The 19,683-nt window shown below is 44.2% G+C and overlaps 1 protein-coding gene across 1 annotated transcript in view; it reads right to left on the reverse strand.

Moving 5' to 3' along the window:
• Window positions 1–19,683, reverse strand: part of LRP1B (LDL receptor related protein 1B) — a 4,500,992-nt gene that overhangs the window by 664,463 nt on the left and 3,816,846 nt on the right. Inside the window, exon 60 of the mRNA XM_069225083.1 lies at window positions 12,762–12,961. Coding sequence (XP_069081184.1) covers window positions 12,762–12,961 — 200 coding nt within the window. The remainder of the gene's footprint in view (window positions 1–12,761; window positions 12,962–19,683) is intronic.

The following is a 19,683-nucleotide window of genomic DNA, read 5'->3' on the forward strand; positions in this document are numbered from 1 at the left end:
GCGCCCATCAGAAAAAGGGTATTTGGCGTGTCATCGCCAAGGAAGTGCGGACCCTGGGGGTCTTTGACAGGCAGAGCACCCATTGTTGCAAATGGTGGTAGGACCTGCGCCGCTGGGCAAGGAAGACGGCAGAGTCCCAGCTGGGGATGGCCTCCCAACGAGGAAGGGGTGCCCATCATACCCTGACCCCCCTGGTGTTCCGCATCCTGGCGGTGGCCTATCCAGAGTTGGATGGGTGCTTGAAGGCATTGCAGCAGCCACAAGGGGGTGAGTACAGTTTCAGATTCAGAAAATTGCACATGTTGAGGTGTTATCTGGGTGGGAGATGTGGGTGTTTGGGTTCCCCTATGACAGGATGAACATGGCAGGGTAGGTTCATTGATGGGCAGGGTCTGATGCACTCCAACCCCAAATATGTTAGTGGGCATCTCCTACTGGGCAGGGTCCTGTGCGTTTCAGGTGTGCTGCTATTGGCGTTAGGCATTGTACTCCATGGCCTGGGGACTAGCATTGTAACAGGTAGTGCATGGCCTAGCGCATGGGGCCTTTCCCTGTGTGTTGTGTACGCCAACAGTGGTGTTGTTGTTGGCATTAATCAAGTGTATCCCCTGTCTCTCCCCCCTTTTTTTGTCACCCTGTCCTTGTGTGCATTAGCATCATCTAGCAGAGGGGCAAAGGCGCAGGCGACCAAGGAAGTTGCATCCCACATAGCCCATGAGGCCGAATCCACGGATGGTGAGGGCACCAGTGGAACGGAGGGCATGGGGAGCACCACGGCGGAGACTGGAGGGGACAGTTCGGACAGTGACACCTCCTCCGATGGAAGCTCCGTGGCGGTAGCAGACACATTTGTGACCACTCCAACTACAGGTACAGCCACCACCCCGTACAAGCACCTCCCTCCGAGCAGCCCCTCAGCGTGTTTCCCGTGCCCGCTCATCCAGGAGGGTGGGCATCTCCTTCGCCCCAGGCACCTCAGGCCCTGCCCCAGTCAGCCCTGCTGCCCTCAGTGAGGAGGCTATTGACCTCCTGTGATCTATCTCTGTTGGGCAGTCAACCATACTGATTGCCATCCAGGGTCTGGCAGGGCATTTGCAACAAACAAATGCATTCCGGAGGGCATTCACTCTGGCATGGCCGCCCAACAGAGATCATTCCAGGCTCTGGCAAACTCCCTGATGGCCGCCATTGTCTCTAACCTCTCCCCTCCAACTTTCTTTACCCAGTCCCATTCCCCTCAACCCCAGCCTATTCCAAGCACACCTTCAGACCAGAATGCACCCAAATCAACACACAGAAGTAGCTCAGGCAAACACAAGCACCACACTTCATCCCACAAGCACTTACACAAGCACCATCCAGATGTAGACACAACAACATCCACTGCCTCCACTGTGTCCCCCTCCGCATTCTCCACCTCCCTCCCAGTAGCGTCTCCACTCACACCTGCATGTACTACATCCACACCAACTGCCTCCATCACCATCACACCTATCACTACACACCACTCACTGGCAGTCACCACCCCCACATCCATGCACATGTCCCCTGTGTCCTCTCCCACTGTGTCCCCTCCTCCCAAAGTACACAAACGCAAGCACTCAGACACCCAACAGCCATCCACCTCACGACAGCATCCAGCCCATGTACCTGCACTGAAACACAGCAGACAAGCACCTCCTACCACCACTCCTTCTTCCTCCACTCCCAAACCTTCACCCTCTTCCAGCCCTAGTGTCCCTAAAAAGCTTTTCCTTTCCACCCTTGACCTATTCCCTGCCCCTCCCCCCATCCTTTACTTTGTGCTTGGGTGGTCAGGACCCAGGCAAGCACCTCAGCCACCCAGTCAATGTCCACTTTCGTTTATGCAGCCACTGCAGTTGTGAGAGGCTCCAAGAAGACACCTGTCCACACAGCCAATGTGCCAGCACCATCTGCCAAGGGCAAAAAGGGAGCACCAGCTGGCAAAGGCCAAAAGGGAGCACCAGCTGGCAAAGGCAAGGAGGCACCACCTGCTGCCAAAAGCAAGTAGGCACCACCAGCTGGAAAAGGCAAGGAGGCACCACCAGCTGCCAAAAGCAAGGAGGCACCACCAGCTGCCAGAAGCAAAGAGGCACCACTAGCAGGCAAGGACAGGAAGGGAACACCAGCTGCAATGGACAATGAGAAAGGCACAGACGCCACTGCAGGATGGATAATGACGCTGGTGCTGAGCAGCATCCGGCCACACAACACCAGCCATGGCACTTCAGCCACCCGAGGCTGAGGGGAAAGGGCTGGAGCCTCCCCGCACCACCACCAGCCCTGCCGCCAGCACCGCCGCCAACACCGCCACCATCACTGTCACCAGCACCACTGCCACCACCACTGCCAGCAGCAGCAGCCCCAGTGGGCAGCCGTCCAAGACTGCGGGGGAAGGGCAGGAGCCTGCCCCCACCACAGACAGCACTTCTGCCAGCCCCCCCCCACTGCTACCACTGAGAAACCGTGACCGCCAGCGGGCAGTCTGTAGTTGTGCCTCCATGGGCTGCTGTGCGTCCTGGCCCCTGCAACAACTGTAGGCATGAAACCCATGTGAGAGACTGTGACCATTGCACCCTCCAAGATCTGCATCACGGGGCACAAAACCCCCTCCAGAACGAGTGGAAGAAGGCATCCACCCACCCTCTCCTTGCCAGAATGAAGCACACTGGGCTCAAAGCCCCCTCCAGAACCAGTGGAAGAAGGCATCCACTTGAGAGACTGTGGCTTTGCACTCCCCAGGACAAAGCAGTGGGCAAACCACCCACTTGAGAGACGGTGGCTTTGCACTCCACAGGACCAGGCACTGGGCAAACCACCCAATAGACAGACTGTGGCTTTGCACTCCCCAGGACCAAGTAGTGGGCAAACCACCCACTTGAGAGACTGTGGCTTTTCACTCCCCAGGACCAAGCAGTGGGCAAACCACCCACTTGAGAGACTGTGGCTTTGCACTCCCCAGGACCAGGCAGTGGGCAAACCACCCACTAGAGAGACTGTGGCTTTTCACTCTCCAGGAGCAAGCAGTAGGCAAATCACCAATTAGAGAGACTGTGGCTTTGCACTCCCAAGGACCAAGCTGTGGGCAAACCACCCACTTGAGAGGTTGTGGCTTTGCACTCCCCAGGACAGAGAGCTGGGCATGTGGCCCCCTCGAGGAGCACTAGCGTTGTACCATCTTCCAGCTGAGGTGCCCCCCTTCCCCCTGAGGTGCCTGTGTATTTTTGACCTGATGTCCCATCAGTGTTCTCTCCATATTGAGGCAGGAGGCAAGTGAGGCCTTGGCCTATGTGATATGGCACTGTTGGCCACGGACAATTTGGACTGGGCAGTGTCCCTCCATTTGTATATATTGTAGATACTGTTTTGTGCTTTGAGGATGTATTTATTGAAATTTATATTATTACACTGACTTTACTCACTTCCTTTTGTCCTTGCATTATTCCTGAGGGTTACGGGGTGGATATGTAATGTTGTTGCATCTGTTTTTGTGTATGGTGTTGGGGGGGTGGGTGTTGCGTGTTGTGTGTGTGTGTCACTCTCGTTTTCCTCACCCCCTCCCTTGTTGTGTGCTAGGTGCGGTACTCACTGCGGTCGTCTTCGCCGCCGTTCATGTTCCTGGTGTAGGAGGAGGTATACCAGTATGGGAAACACATGTAGTTCGGGCTCCATGGTGTTGTGGTTCTTCCTTGAATGTCCAGAGGTGAGTTGTTTCTCTTCTGTGTACTGTCACCGCCGTACTTTTGATGGCGTTGGTACCACCCCGGAAAAGCTGGCGGATTGGCTTGTTGTGACAGGGTGGGCAGTACATTGTCTTCTGCCTGGCTGTTGGCGGTTACTGTTGCAGTGCTTGTTGCTACCGCTATGGCGGTCAAAGTGTTAAAGTGGCTGTCTGTGTTTGGCGGTTTCCGCCATGGTCATAATTCCATTTTTGTTACCGTCGGCCTGTTGGCAATATTATCACTGCTTTATTGCCAACCGCCAGGGTTGTAATGAGGGCCATAGTCACGATTACAGTCAAGTCACAGAGGACCATATACAATGTAGCCTTGTCTTCTTTGCTGATGGTTCCTCCACAATCGACCAAGAGGCAGGAATTAGTAATACAGTGGCAGCAGTAGTCAAGGCTCAGCAGCACGGTTCCTCTGATACACTGCAGGTCATAGAAAATTTGACATTACCTGCACATTATTCCACCCAGACAGCAGAACTAACAGCATTAATAGTGTATCTTAAGTCAGAAGCAGAAGAAGTAATGACTATATACTCATATTCAGTGTATGTAACAACTACTGTGCACTGTGTTTCTTACATTAGATGGTAGTCCTGTGATGCATAGAAACCTCTTAGAGGCTCTGATAGAGGCACTTGTGTTACCAGAGGCAGTGGCGGTTGTGAAGTGTGCAGCACACACAAATGGACATGATTTTATGTCCCGGGGTAATGAACTAGCAGATCAGACAGCTGAGGATACACCTATGTGTCTGTGATTCCCTCATCTAGGTCTAGTTCTTGTGTTATGTGCAGCCAGCTATCCCAAGGGTTCTGTCTCTATCATGCTACATTAAATTATAAATGCAGTTAACTGCATTGGATTACCATTGCTGGGTTTAATCAATGCTTGTTACTTGTTGCTGTTAAATGGCACAGTTGCCATTGCCAAGGCTTCTTCATTCTGCTTTATTTTGCTCTCATAAGGCCAGTTTGTAAATACCTGTGCCTCTGCACGTATATAGACAGCTGCTGTCCTGGTTGCTAATCCTTCATATATTTAAAAAAAAGACTTTGGTGACTTTCATTTCAGAAAGAGAGACATTCAAGGTGGTTAGCAAGAATGTCTGAAAGACTGTTTAGCCTTAAGTATTTTTATTATTACTCTTATTCAATTGCTTGCTGTCTTTAACTTGTGACCTGTGAAAGAAAGTGACACACCTAAAACCATGTTCTAAGAATATATAACCCTCATTAATGTTTGTGTGTTGCCTTTAATAACAAAATCACAAATTCCTACAAGTAATTTTCAGCGCTGGTCCATACTCAATGTCATGACTGCCACAAAAATGAAAATGGGGACAATCATGTGTTGAAAGTCTTCTGAGCTTTATTGTTCAACCAGTGCATATGCATACTTGCACTTGGGAAGAAAATATTCCTGTTTTGTGTGTTTTAGTTAAGTTACATGTTTAGTGTGTGCAACAATGTCAAGAGTGATTACTTAACACGATATAGGACAGAGAGAAATCCCAGGAAATAGTGGTTCATTCCTGGCAGCCCTACGGAGTGGAGAGAAAGTACAAGGAAGAAAGTTGAGTGACAGGTTAGCTGGGGTATGAGTGAGTGCCTGAGCGTTAGTTGCTTAGTGGGCAGCACGTCACTTATACCTGTTCCTTTCCTGTATAGAACCTGACTCCTCAACAACACAGAGACACCGACCACCTGCACCCTAAAGAGTAGAGGCCCAGCTGGGCCAGCCAGCAGTGGCAGTATCACTCTCTCTCTCTCTCTGTCTTCCAAATCCCCCTCCCTTTGGGAACACCTGCCGGGACTCCTGTGGTGCTATCGACAGTGCCGAGAGGTGTCCTGGGAGGATGGGGGAACCGTCATCGCCTCTGCAGACAACCTACTTTTCAGGTGAGTGGTCAAGCTATCACGCTATGCGCACAACCCCAAAGGAACCATCAAACCCACAACGTGTCCCTGTTCTTGTGGCTCAGACTGCCTCACCAACAGAGTCTAGATCCAAGAGTACCACAGACATGGACACACCTCATTACACTTCGATAGTGAGGTTACATATGAGAGAACTGCAGAAAGCCACTTCTTTGCATGAAAAACAGTTATGGAAAGATAGAGGGTGCCTCTAGTCAGAGGGTGACCTTGTGTATAGATAGCTTTTTAAGGGAAAAACAGTTATGCCACAGGCCTTGTTTGCAATCACCCTGGACCAGATCCATCCACCAGCCCACACCTTCAGGGAATAATTACTAAGTATATGCACAGCTGTATGATCTGCCAGCAGTGCTCCCTTAATCCCAGCTTAAAAGTGATATGTTTCACTAATCCACGACTACAAAGTCCATTTAAAGCTCTTTATTTGGACTTTGTGGATATGAGTGATAGATGCAATAACTGCAGGTACCTCATTATGGTCTTCTGTCCGTTCATCCAATGGGTCAAAGTGGGACCATGTGTCCATTGTGATACCAAGTCAGCAGCCACATTTCTAGTTTGGGATGAGGAATCCCAGAAGGTATAGGATCTGACAATGGCACTCATTTTTCTAATGCAGTAGTTGAACATGTCACAGCACTGCTATGGATAAAGCACAAATTGTCCTCTGTGTACCACCCCCAAAGTAATTGTGTGATAGGGTGACTAAACAGCTTCATGAAGAGCAAGATCTGCAAGTCATGCTCTACTTTCAATAGAAAATGGCTATACTGTTTGCCAATAACATTGTTTTCCCTGAGGAATACACCAAGTTCAGACCACCACCTAACGCCCCATTGAATAGTGACAGGAAGGTCTATTAGTCCCTGCCACTATAAGCAAACTTTAGGGTGAAAGTTTGTCACAGCCGCTGACTGGTGAAATGCAAATGTACTTATGTGAACTGATGAAGTGTGTAAAGTTTGTCTCCAAACAGGTAACCAAGGGAAAAGAAAAGTGCACCAATGCTGAGGTTGACCTCCCAGCTGTGAAAGTCGGAAATCAACAATTGAGTCTGCAAATGGAAAGAGACACGTTTTGAGTAAAAAATGGTCACACCCACCGCACTTAAGGTGGATGGCAAGAAACCCTGAATTCATCACAGCCATCTGCGGCTCGACCCAGCTTTTTGCCAAAAGTAATGGACAATGCAAATGGAATAAGGGAGGGATCAAGAGTGTCACCTCAAAAGCACTGCCCTCCAACTGTTTTTGAACTATGTTTTTAAGAGATAGTTCAAAAGATATTTATTTTCGTTTTTATGCTTTTCTTTTGTCTCCTTTTTCCTCTTTGCTATCAAAGTACCCTCTAATTCTAATGTTTTTCACATCTTGAGAGAGCTCTCTAATAGCAATGTACACCGTAATGCGCATGCTAAATTGTCAGATAACATGTGATATCAGCACATGTCACACATAGGTGAAGATGCCACAAATGAATCATGCTTTGTGTGCTCCCTAATTCCTCATGCTATTGGGTCAGATAGACCTCACTACATGAAATAAGTACCCCCAAATATAACTATCTCACTGTTTATTGCATGTGTACTTGCATAGAATTAAGCCCAAAATGCACTTAACATAAGTATTACATTTCCTAGGTATTACTACAGGATATGATGCTTTACCAATGTTCTATACATTCTCACAGATTGGCAGGGCATGAAGGAAGATATATCATGTATGAGAAAGACTGGTTGCCCCAACCACTAGAGAATGGACCCAGATGGTCCTAAATCTAGGATAACACAGCCACCAACTGAATGTAACAACAATTTTTGGGACCTTTTGCTCCTGCATTGTGTCCGAAGGCCAGGGTTTAGAGTGACATGATCAGTCTTTGCCCATGATCAATGGCATCCAAACATTGAGTTTTCCTGTAGGGCTATGTTATTATGGAATGGCACTGATGTCAGCCAAGATGCAATAAAATGTACGCCCACCTGGGACAAGAATATTCAGCACTATTCTTGGGTAGATATTACTGAAAGTCCCCAAAACTCTCATGAAACTAACTTCTGCTTCCTTATGTTTCGGGGATTTTTTTTTATTTAATTAGGTCAAGATATTGGTTGCAAGGTCACAGTCTTCCATGGCCACATGCATGGGGGCACCTCCAGCCTTATGGATTTCTTCTGACAGTATAGAGAACTGCTGTATGTACAGTTACCACCCTACTGGGGAGGGATCTGTTCCATTGTGACTTAGCATGATCCAATTTTCGTGATCCCTGGTATGGACATATCTGCTTTGCATAAACAACCCACAATCCATCCAACAGCATAGCTGAACAAAGAGAATTACAGAGTAATATGGCATAAGCAACTGGAATGAATGTCCCCAAGAGTATCGCCTATTCAAAGATGCTGAACTTTTCTTTGGAGCATCTTGCCATTTGTCCAAGCTAAAACAACAGGTTGTTGACTCCAAATCACAAGAAGGGAACTCCTCAAGGTCATCAACACCACCAATGATGGCTCCAATGTGATGAAAGAGGAACTGCATGCCCTAAGAATGATTGTGCTGCAAGACAGTTATGTACGAGACCTAATGATGGCCATGCAAGGTGGGGTGTGCACAAAGATCAGAACTGCATGCTGCACGTTTATTCCAGCAAATGATGCAGAAATGGGAGCTTTGTCGGAAGCAATACAGGCACTGCATAATTGGCAAATTAAAATGATAGATGAAGGAGGAACCCCAGGTAGTTGGTTCAGGGGTTGGTTTGTGTCACTAACATCCTGGATGTCGAGACTGTTGAGGTATTTGTTACCAACGACTGTGAACTTGTTACTGATATACTGTTTGATACAAGTAATTTCAGCATGTGTTAGGAAAATGGGTGCTAAGACGGGAGGGGTGTTTTCAGTTAGGATACCAAAACAGGTGGTAAATTCCCAGGGCAGCCTGCATCACCTGGGGCCAAGGACAGACCAATATCTAAATGAAGTAGTTAAAATTTCAACCAGAGGGGGGAATGTTGTAGGAAAATAAACACGATGAACAAAATATGAAACACTGAAATATCACGCAACATCAAGCACATGCAGAAACCACACAGATGCTCATAGTTAAAAACAAGTTTAGGCCCAACTCCCACACTGACATGAACGAGGTGAAAAGTACACTTAAGAATGTAGTTGAATAGGAAACTCTAAAGGGATTTTAGTTAAAGGCCAACACATGCCTATCTGACCTAAAAGCACTTACAGCATCAGCACCCAAGTCCCCCAGCACCCACTTCATGCCTTCAAACAGATTTTGGCCTCATTAGATAATAGGTTTACAATCGAATTAGCCCAGAGCACACAGGTGTTCGATCAAACAATGGGTGCAGAGAAGCAACTAAATTCTGAGCACACGGAGGCCTCGGGCACACAATTCTGCCAGCACACACTATAAGGAAACTGGATCTACCATGAAACACCCAAACATTCTTAGGGCAAAGAATGAGCTGTCATAAAGCATTGTCAGAAGTATAATGAAAAATGTGTGATGGTTTAGTTCAAGAACTCAAGGTTATGGGGTCACATGTCTTTAAATGTTTGTCTATCTTAAAAGTGTAACTTGCAAATTGACTATTATTTACAATGTGTAATAAAACATTGTATTGATTTGTATAAAAAAAGCCTGCCTGTGAACAGACATGGGAAAAAAACTGCAGAGGTAGCTTTAGCAGGGCTGAGGTGCAGCCCGTAGTGTTTTTCTCCCTGTTGCGATAGTTAATATATACTGTCTTTGGATTGCCAAGATGATACTGGGTGGTTATTTGAGTTGAGAGGGTTTGTCTACCCCGTAACAAAGAGCTGCCACCCCAGTAAGTTTATTTTCCTAATATGTGATATGCAATGAAAAAGAAAAGAAGGCAGTAAACAACCTCCCCCACCTTATCCCCAAAGAAATCTTAAAATATTTAGGTCCTTTACATGTACTTCCAAATTGAACTGATGACCAAAGAGAACATTGTTTGCATTTGAGTACTTTGACAAGTTCCATTTTCAATCTCAACCCTTTAATTGTCTCCCATAGTTTGCATTTGTCAACAAAATTGAATCTGGTTATGAGGTTCACAACTGCTAAATGATTCCCCTCTTTTTTATCTTTATATTTTTATTGATTTGTCAGTATAGATTTAAGCATTTCTCACTTGTTTCATGCCATTCACAGAAACTCAATTGAACCATTAAAAGGGTTCTCAGACTATTTACTGACTCCTAGAGTACAATTAACAGAATTCTTCCTAGATTTTCCAGAGAGAAATTTAGATGATAGATCGGCAGATAGCAACTGAGATGAGCCCAATCCACTTTCTTGAATATATGTATAGAGATTGAATTGCAAAATAGTCTGGGGTCAGATTTACAAATCACACTCTTGTTACCAGAGCTAGTCTATAATGCTTTCAAAACCTTCTGTAAATGAATTTTTAGCACCCTCCTGAATGATAGTATAATATGTAACTCCTGCCTCTGGATTTCCATACAACTTATTAAAGTCAAGTAGCAATCAGCCTCTGGGATGACAACATATATAAGATGGTCTAACTTCTCCGCTGACACTAACATTCAAAATTATCTTCTGTTGCTAAATGCATTGGATACTTATTCATATGCCTTCATCCTGCCATGATGATTGGCAGTTTGTTTAAAGATGACTCTCCAATTGGTTATTACCCCATCAGCACAAGGGGAGAGGATTGTAGCAACTCACAGTTTTATTCATACCCTTCTTCACTAATATTGAACTTAGTACTCTTCCTCTTTGAATACTGTGAAAACAGATGAGGCAACATCAAGAGAACTAAGCAAGGATGAAGTTGATGAACGCTTTCTTTATGCTCAATCAACTTGCATGATTTTTATATTTTACTTCTTATCACTGGAACATAATAGGTTCTACTATTCATTTTGATGCAATTTATCAATCTCAAAAGATTGGAGGGCTGATATAACCATGTCAGCATTCACACTAATGACTTGCTGATCATAGCTTATGCCAGCAGTGACTATTTAACTCACTGGGCCATCCCAGTGGACTAAGTGTTTGCTTCTCAAGTAGTAAAGCAAAGATAGAAATACAGTTGGACTACTTGACCAAAATGTTGAAAATTAAAAAAGTAACCATACACTGGGAGCCAGTCAGTTTGCTACAAAACTAATATTAACCGTCCACAAAGTGATGAAAACACTTAGGCCCATATGTACGAATATTAGGTTTTGCGATTCGTAAATTGCGAGTCTTAGCAACTCTCAATTTGTGAGTCGCAAAACCTTATTTATAGCAGTGTCAATAACACTGTTTGCGATTCCCAAATAACCTACCTCATAAATATTCATGAGGTAGGTCGCAATTTGTGACCCCATTGGGAATGGCTGCCCTCACAGCAATGGTGGCCTGCTGGGGACAGCAGACCACCATGTCTGTGACTGCTTTTAAATAAAGCAGTTTTTTTTAAATGCAGCCTATTTTCCTTAAAGTTTTCTTTTCATTTTTTCACAGCAGGCAGTGATCCATGTGACCACTGTCTGCTCTGAAAAAATATTTTCTCTACCATTCACAAAGGGGAAGGTGTCCTATGGGACCTCTTCCGGTTTACGAATGGGTTAGGGCCAATTTGAAATCGGTACAAACTGCGATTGTTTTGTTACCGCATTCACGGTCACAAAACAATCCTACATCGCACTGTGACTCGCAATTAGGAAGGGAACGCCCCTTTTTTATTGCGACTCGCAAACCTCTTTTGCGATTCGGTAAATAGATTACTGAATCGCAAAATAGCGTCTGTACATATCAAAATGCTTTTTTTCTTCTCGCAAATGGCCCGATTCAGAAAATTGGGCCATTTGTGACAAGAAAAATGGTACGTACATCTGGCCCTTATTTTTTTAAGTAATCATCACCCACCAGGGATGTTTCTTTATTGGGTCCATCATATTCTGTTGCAGAACTAGTAGTGCGGTAACCTGCGGATTACGTGGGAACATTTATAGAAGTACAAAGGTGATGAGGGTTTCTACTATATGTAGAAACAAAACCTTAAAAATGGCTGCCTAATAGGGAAACTATTTTTTATTCTGGCCTCTAGTCAGTATGGTTAAAAATGGGAAGAGGAAATGGTGGGTAACTATGTATTTACCTCCTTAAAGGTAGACATGTTTCAAGCCATCCCCTTGGCTTTTCATCAGGACCAAGGATCTACCTCCTTGATACTACTCCTGTAGTGCAATTAGGGTTCATTACAGCAAAATAACATGCATACTACATACAGGGAAGTTATTATACCAACAAGGTATTCACTACTTCGTAATCTGCAAAATATAATCATGAGAGGGTTAAAGTCCAAAACAGTGTGACTGTTTTAGGTGCCAAACACACTAATGACTGTGTTTGATCAAGCAGAAAGGTAAGAACCGTCATACATGAACTCAGTAAATAGTAAATGTCACTTGAGGTTAACATAAAGGCAAAAGATAGCATTGAATAACGTAAGTGATACTGACTGAATTTTCAAAAAGCCCTTCAATAATGAGTTGAGAAAATATATATGTGTGAAGCATATATTCAATTAAATAACAGCCTACATTCTGACCACACCACGCTTGTGACTGGAACCTTTAAAGGTAAATTGAAGTGTGGTAGATGGGATGGGGGAGTTATAGACTTGTGGATTTGGATTTCATACATATGTTCATACAGTACATTCATTTTTCACCATTTATGAATACTTATATATAGAAAACAATACATTATGAATACTTAGCAAAAAATAGTAACTCTGTATCTACATATGTCATTACAATAGCTTTACTCCCCAAATATAAATAAAATATTAAATGAATGAATTATGTTTTAAAGTGATCTACATCAGGGTCTTGCAAATGCTGCAAGTGTGAATTCTACTGGTGCCATTATACCCTGAAATCACCTGAATATAAATTCATACAAATATGACATTACTGAAAATAGGTTTATATGTATTTGAATACAAAAAGATGATAACTTTAAAACAAAACTTTAATGCTTTGAACAAACCTTTATTTCTGTTGGAACCATCCTTGTTGGAAAATTCAATATGGTTTTCATCTGCCCAGTAAAGCCTGTTATTGGCGTAGTCGATTGTAAGAGCCATTGGTCTTGAGATCATTGATTTTATGACCACACTTTGGTTAGTTCCATCCATTCCTACACGGCCAATAAGTGAATTCTCACAGCAGTCAATCCAGTATAAATATCTGAGAAGAAAAATGTGGTATTCAGAGAAGCAATGGCACAATGTAATTAAAACATAGATGGCTACTACTACCTTATTTATTTGCTTTAATTATTTTGATTGCACTGGGAGGACAAATAACTAAAACATACTTACCTTATAAGCCAGAGCTTCTTTTGTGGCCCATAGTTAATTCCCTAACCCCTTTCTCATGTAAAATAACAATTAAAAGCCCGCATCAATGTAGGTGCAGAGCGAGGCAGGTGTGAGGGTAGAAGCTTTACGACAGTGCTCCCTGCAGCGCTCCCACTTTCTGGGTCACAGGCAGCATAAGAGATCTGTGAAGCCACACAGCCTGGGAGCTAATGAGGAGATAAGTTTAGTGCCCACACTTGATGTGTGATTGAATACCTTGTCATGGGAGAGAGTGGGCTGAGGCCAACTGGTCCCCTTTAGCAAGGTCTGTTGCAGAACAATGGCTCTTTCAACTGTGGAGTAACAGGGGCTTATCTGATCAGGCTGGAACCCCAAAAACGAGAAGGGGAGACAACTGAGGGTGCTCTAGTGAAAAAACAAAGGGAATAGCTTCATAATGTGCCATGAGTAGTGTCATAGTATAACTGGGGCTTGACAGGTATAAGTGGCCTCAGGGGGGCCAATGGACAGGCTGGAAAGTGAGCTGGAGAAGAGTCACAGTGCCTGCCCCATGGCAGGAGGCCCAATTCCAGCATGGCTGGGGGAAGAGCTGAAATTGGCTCCTGAGTCTTCCTACAGACAGTCTCCCATGAGACAGTGGCATAGAGGTGCCTAGCTACTAGTGAATCCCTTCAGTTTGTCTGTGAGAGGGAAGACACTGGTATTGAAGCAGAATGTAGGACTGATTTACAGCCCATACACGTTTTCCGAGTGTCATGACTATTACACATTGCTACAGCAAAAAGTGCCTCCCTTTCCTTTGAGGCTAATGCCCAGTAGGGAAGGCACATCTTTGATCAATAAATGTAATTTACAATAACATGAAGAAAGAGACAAGTAACACCACACTGGCCCATGAGGGAGGCAGAAAAGAAATTGAAAAGGCTACACTGTATGGAGATGGCTGTGAAGCAAAGAGTATCAAAACAGAGAGTAAGGTAAACTAGGACTCCGTGAGAACTGCCAGTCCACAAATCTTGAACAGAATTTCCAAAACCCACAATAAAAAGCGTGAATTAATGCCCACATGGGCCTTGTGGTCAGGGTGCATCTACCCTTTCCTCGTATGACCCTTTTCTATATATTTTTCTCAACAGAGTATGCAGTGCATCATGTTGATTAATGGATGCTGAAGTTTACCAATATTGTTTCTGTGATGGCTGTCAATCTGATAGAAGTTGACTTTTGAAACCTACTGCCAGATTTGAAAATAAGCAATAGATGCAAAATGTCCTTATCCAATGGTTTGATTTTATTTTTTTTACTTAGGAAAAAATCTGTGATGGAGCCATTAATCAATGGTCAAAAAGTCACTGAAATATAACATTTTCATGAACAACCCAAAGTAGATGAACATTTTGCTTAGAAGGTTTTGTGTAACTTCCTCTAACAGTACCAAACCAGTTAGCTAAACAGAAAATGGCCATTGACTGTATCCTCTGTCCTATCCATAACTACACAGGATGGCAGATTTATTATGTTTGTGAGCTACTGTGGATACAAGTTACAGCATCTATGTAACTTCCTGAAGTAAATAGGCAGTTGCCTGCTAGTTGTGTACAACAATTTAAAACATGGAGTGGCAATATCACTACAGAAAACTATTAAGATGACTTCAAATAGCTTAATGGAAAGGCATAGATGCTGGATGAAAAACTTAAGACTGGGACCTGTTGTAAGGAAAACCACCTACTTATTCTCATTGACTTGCACCATGAGCACCTGCCTGATTGAAAACAAACATTCCATCCTGAAAAGGCTGAAGCCAGCTAACAATTTTAAAGAAGAGATTTTTCTCAATTAAAAGCTGTTGATGGGGTGGCAAACATGCATTAATTAAATGGTCTAAACTTCTGCAAATATTAGGAATTCAGCCTTTTATTTTTAAAATGTGTGTGTGTGTGGGTGAGTGTGCATATTTGTGTGTGTGTGTGTGTGTGTGTGTGTGTGTGTAGCTCCTAGTGAAAATAATTAGAGATGAAGAAAGGAAGTTACCAATCGTAGCCAGTTTAACTTTAATGAGTAATTGTCTCAATTCACATTCAATGATTTGCGTGCTTGCTGTAATGATCAAAAAGACTATATTTTTCAGGGCAAGTATTATTGTATCTATATCATTCGTAGTAGTGGCAGAATAGAGAACAGGTACTGACCAGGTACTTGAAAATGATATATTTTAATCCTGGGCCACTTCACATGCAGTATGCTGGAAAGAGGAATCAACGTTAAGGAATAGCCCTCACAGAATATCTAAGATCACTTAGGGGCATATTTATACTCCGTTTGCGCCGAATTTGCGTCGTTTTTTTCGACGCAAATTCGACGCAAAACTAACTCCATATTTATACTTTGGCGTTAGACGCGTCTAGCGCCAAAGTTCATGGAGTTAGTGTCATTTTTTTGCGTGAACACCTTCCTTGCGTTAATGATATGCAAGGTAGGCGTTCCCGTCTTAAAAAATGACTGCGATGCATATGCGTCGTATTTATACTCCCGGGCAAAAATGACGCCCGGGAGTGGGCGGGACTAAAAAACCCGCATTTGCGCCAGATTTTAGCGCCTGGGTCAGGGCAGGCGTTAAGGGACCTGTGGGCTCAGAATGAGCCCAGAGGTGCCCTCCCAAGCCCCCAGGGACACCCCCTGCCACCCTTGCCCACCCCAGGAGGACACCCAAGGATGGAGGGACCCATCCCAGGGAAGAAAAGGTAAGTTGTGGTAAGTATTTTTTTTAATTTTTTTGTGTGGCATAGGGGGGCCTGATTTGTGCCCCCCTACATGCCACTATGCCCAATGACCATGCCCAGGGGACATAAGTCCCCTGGGCATGGCCATTGGGCAAGGTTAATGTTAATGGCGTCTGGGCGCCAAAAAAAAATGGCGCAAATCGGGTTAAGACGATTTTTTAGCCTCAGCCTGACTTGCCCCATTTTTGGACGCCCAAACGCCATTTTTCCCTACGCCGGCGCTGCCTGGTGTACGTGTTTTTTTTTCACGCACACCAGGCAGCGCCGGTCGGCTAACGCCGGCTAACGCCATTCAATAAATACGGCGCCCGCATGGCACTTCAGAATGGCGTTAGCCGGCGCTAATTTTTTGGGTGCAAAACTGCGTTAGCGCAGTTTTGCGTCAAAAAGTATAAATATGGGCCTTAATATTTTCAGTTATTCTAAGTGTTATTAGAACACTGGAAGTTGGCAGCTCCATTGAAAACAATGGAGTGCTGCGGGCTTTTATTGGCCGGTAAAAGCCCGCAGCGCCAACATTCCAATGGGCTTTGTTCACAAAGCCTCACCGAGCCCGAGGGGATTCTAATCCCCTCGGGCTCCGTGAGCAATTTGTTTTTTTTTAAGAGAACATTCTGCCCTGAGTGGCAGAATGTTCTAATAGCCTTAGAACCCGCCGTAGCGGGCTCTACCGGCTATTAAAGGCGTTTCCCTTGTTAAATGCCCTCGCCTTCGGCTCGGGCATTTAACTCGGGAGCGGGCCTTTACTCGCCGGTTGAGCCCGCTACGGCGGGTTCTAAGGCTATAGTCTTTTTCTGTAGCTAGGAACCTAAATTCAAGAAGAGATATGGGCATCTGCTGGGCAGTATTTCCCATCATTATTATGTCATCATGCAGTACAAAGGGGTAAATGTGAGCTCATACATGTTTACTAATGACACTAATGTGGCGTTGGAATGGCGCTAGGACCTCTTAAGTGTGGGCTTTAGTCTTCAAAGTATTTATTTGTTAATGCTACTTATTAAAAATCATATGGCAGAAAATTTGCACTGACTTACAGAAAGGATAAAGATGCCAGACTTCCAGTTTTCAGCACAGTCAGAGATTCTGGGCTAGTGTTTCGCAGAACCTTACAGTGTATTCACTTTATAAAGTAAATATTGATTCACAGAGACAGGTTATTTACTTGGTACCTTAAATAACTACTCTCCTGACTTTTGTACATGGAAATGAGACATGCATCTCGAAATATTATTCACTGCCATAAACAATGTATGTTGTGATTTTCATTTCTCTTCGATAAATTCCTTTAAGTTTGGTTGCTAAAATCTGTCAGGGAAACATTTCAATGTGTTAATTTCTGCAGATCATTCAGATTTAATTTCCTGTCAAAATTCTTGTTTGCTCATGATAGGGATTTAACCCTCAACTATTATTTGCAAGATACATAGAATAGTTCATCTAAGCAGATCACAAGGTTGTCAAGAGTAACCCTCACTAAACGGTTGACCTGTTTATTTAATTACTTTCCATATTGCCAGGGGTCCCCTATTCTTCTCACAGTAGAACCTTTAGGTTATTCCTCTGTCAAAAGTCAAAAATATTCTTTAGACTTTTTTGACGGCTTTTCATCATGTTCATATGGCTGGAAATAATAGTTGTTTTAATTCTACATTTAAGTAAAACAAACATTTTGAAAACACTTAAAGTCTCCTAAGGAACATATTCCATGGTATGTCTAAAATTGGCCAAAACCTACCGGACACATTATTTTTTAACGTCTTTGTGCTGAGTTCAAAGCAATATACTAAACATGTATCTCTGCATGCTGTAATATAGTAAGCCTACTTACATTTACTTCAGTAGAGGGATTGCTGCAGAAAATATATTTGAAAGAACAATTTAAGCAAACTTCCTTCTTTATTATTTTGTGTTTTCCAACTTTGTTTCACATTTATATACTAGATACAACTCAGAAAAAGTGGAAAAAGCCAAGATAGTAAAGTTTTCATATGTCGTAGGAATGTAGGGGAGGTGTGTGTGTGTGTGTGTGTGTGTGTGTGTGTGTGTGTATATATATAGGCCCGTATTTATACTTTTTGACGATTAACTGCGCTAACGCAGTTTAGCGTCAAAAAATTTAGCGCCGTCTAACGCCATTCTGAAGCGCCATGCGGGCGCCGTATTTATGGAATGGCGTTAGCCGGCGCTAGCAGACCGGCGCTGCCTGGTGTGCGTGGAAAAAAACCACGTAGACCAGGCAGCGCCGGCGTTGGGGAAAATGGCGTTAGGGCGTCTTAAAATGGGGCAAGTCAGGTTGAGGCAAAAAAATCGCCTCAACCCGATTTGCGCCATTTTTTACAACGCCCAGACGCCATTTAAATGACTCCTGTCTTAGTAAAGACAGGAGTCATGCCCCCTTGCCCAATGGCCATGCCCAGGGGACTTATGTCCCCTGGGCATGGTCATTGGGCATAGTGGCATGTAGGGGGGCACAAATAAGGCCCCCCTATGCCACCCAAAACAAAACAAAAAAAAAAATGTATACTTACCTGAACTTACCTGAATGTCCCTGGGATGGGTCCCTCCATCCTTGGGTGTCCTCCTGCGGTGGGCAAGGGTGGCAGGGGGGGCCCTGGGGGCAGGGGAGGGCACCTGTGGGCTCATTTTGAGCCCACAGGCCCCTTAACGCCTACCCTGACCCAGGCGTTAATAAGTGGCGCAAATGCGGGGTTTTTTGACCCGACCACTCCCGGGCGTGATTTTTGCCCGGGAGTATAAATACGACGCATTTGCGTCGCCGTCATTTTTTTAGACGGGAACGCCTTCCTTGCATCTCATTAACGCAAGGAAGGCGTTCACGCAAAAAAATGACGCTATTTGCCCATACTTTGGCGCTAGACACGTCTAACGCCAAAGTATAAATATGGCGTTAGTTTTGCGCCGAATTTGCGTCGAAAAAAACGACGCACATTCGGCGCAAACGGAGTATAAATATGCCCCATAGCGTTTTCAAAACATACCATAACTGTTATCCCGCAATCAGCACTATAAATATTTTCTCAGTCACAGCTTTTCTATTTACCACTCAGACCTGAACAAAAAACTTTACAGCTCTAATGAGATATCCTGTGTAAAGAGGATATTGCATCCGCAACATTTTTTACCAAGCGTTTTCAATGCAATGCGTCTCGCATTTGCTTGAATTAGAGCTGTAAAGAGAAAAAATGCAGCTTGATCGCACTGTGTAAAATGCAACGCGATCGGCTGTGTGGAAAATAAACAGACAAAGTAGTCCAGACAACTGGCTGAAAACATCAAGTCTCGTATGTTTTTAGTAGTTTACCAGCGCTGTATAGGTAGGTTAAACTTCGGAAAAGGCATGACATATGCATGCCTTTCACAAATGAAAGCAAGCGTATTTTACAAGGCAAGCCCACGAACTAATAAAACGTGACATGGGCGTGGTTCGAAGCCCAAAGAGAGATTACAGAATGGGACGGAACGCTTTGCGCTCGCCCATAAAAAGAAGGAAGCCAAATAATGACATGAATGTGTTATGGGATCTGAATCACGACGATTATTAAGCTATGATGTATGCAAAACTAGTATTGGCGTTATAATTACAGCCGATGCAGAATTTACGGGCGTAAGTAAGTGGCTGTGAACATTGTACTGTTTACAGGGCTGCAGGACCTGTCTAACCACATTTTATAATGACATTTTCCCAACAGACGAGGTGAAATGCAACTATTTAATGCAAACGTATCCCACTGTTCCTTAATTGTGTTTTTTGAGTAATTCGGCACCTTGAATGCACATAATG

This window comes from Pleurodeles waltl, chromosome 3_1, assembly GCF_031143425.1.
Source record: "Pleurodeles waltl isolate 20211129_DDA chromosome 3_1, aPleWal1.hap1.20221129, whole genome shotgun sequence".
Lineage (NCBI taxonomy): Eukaryota > Metazoa > Chordata > Amphibia > Caudata > Salamandridae > Pleurodeles > Pleurodeles waltl.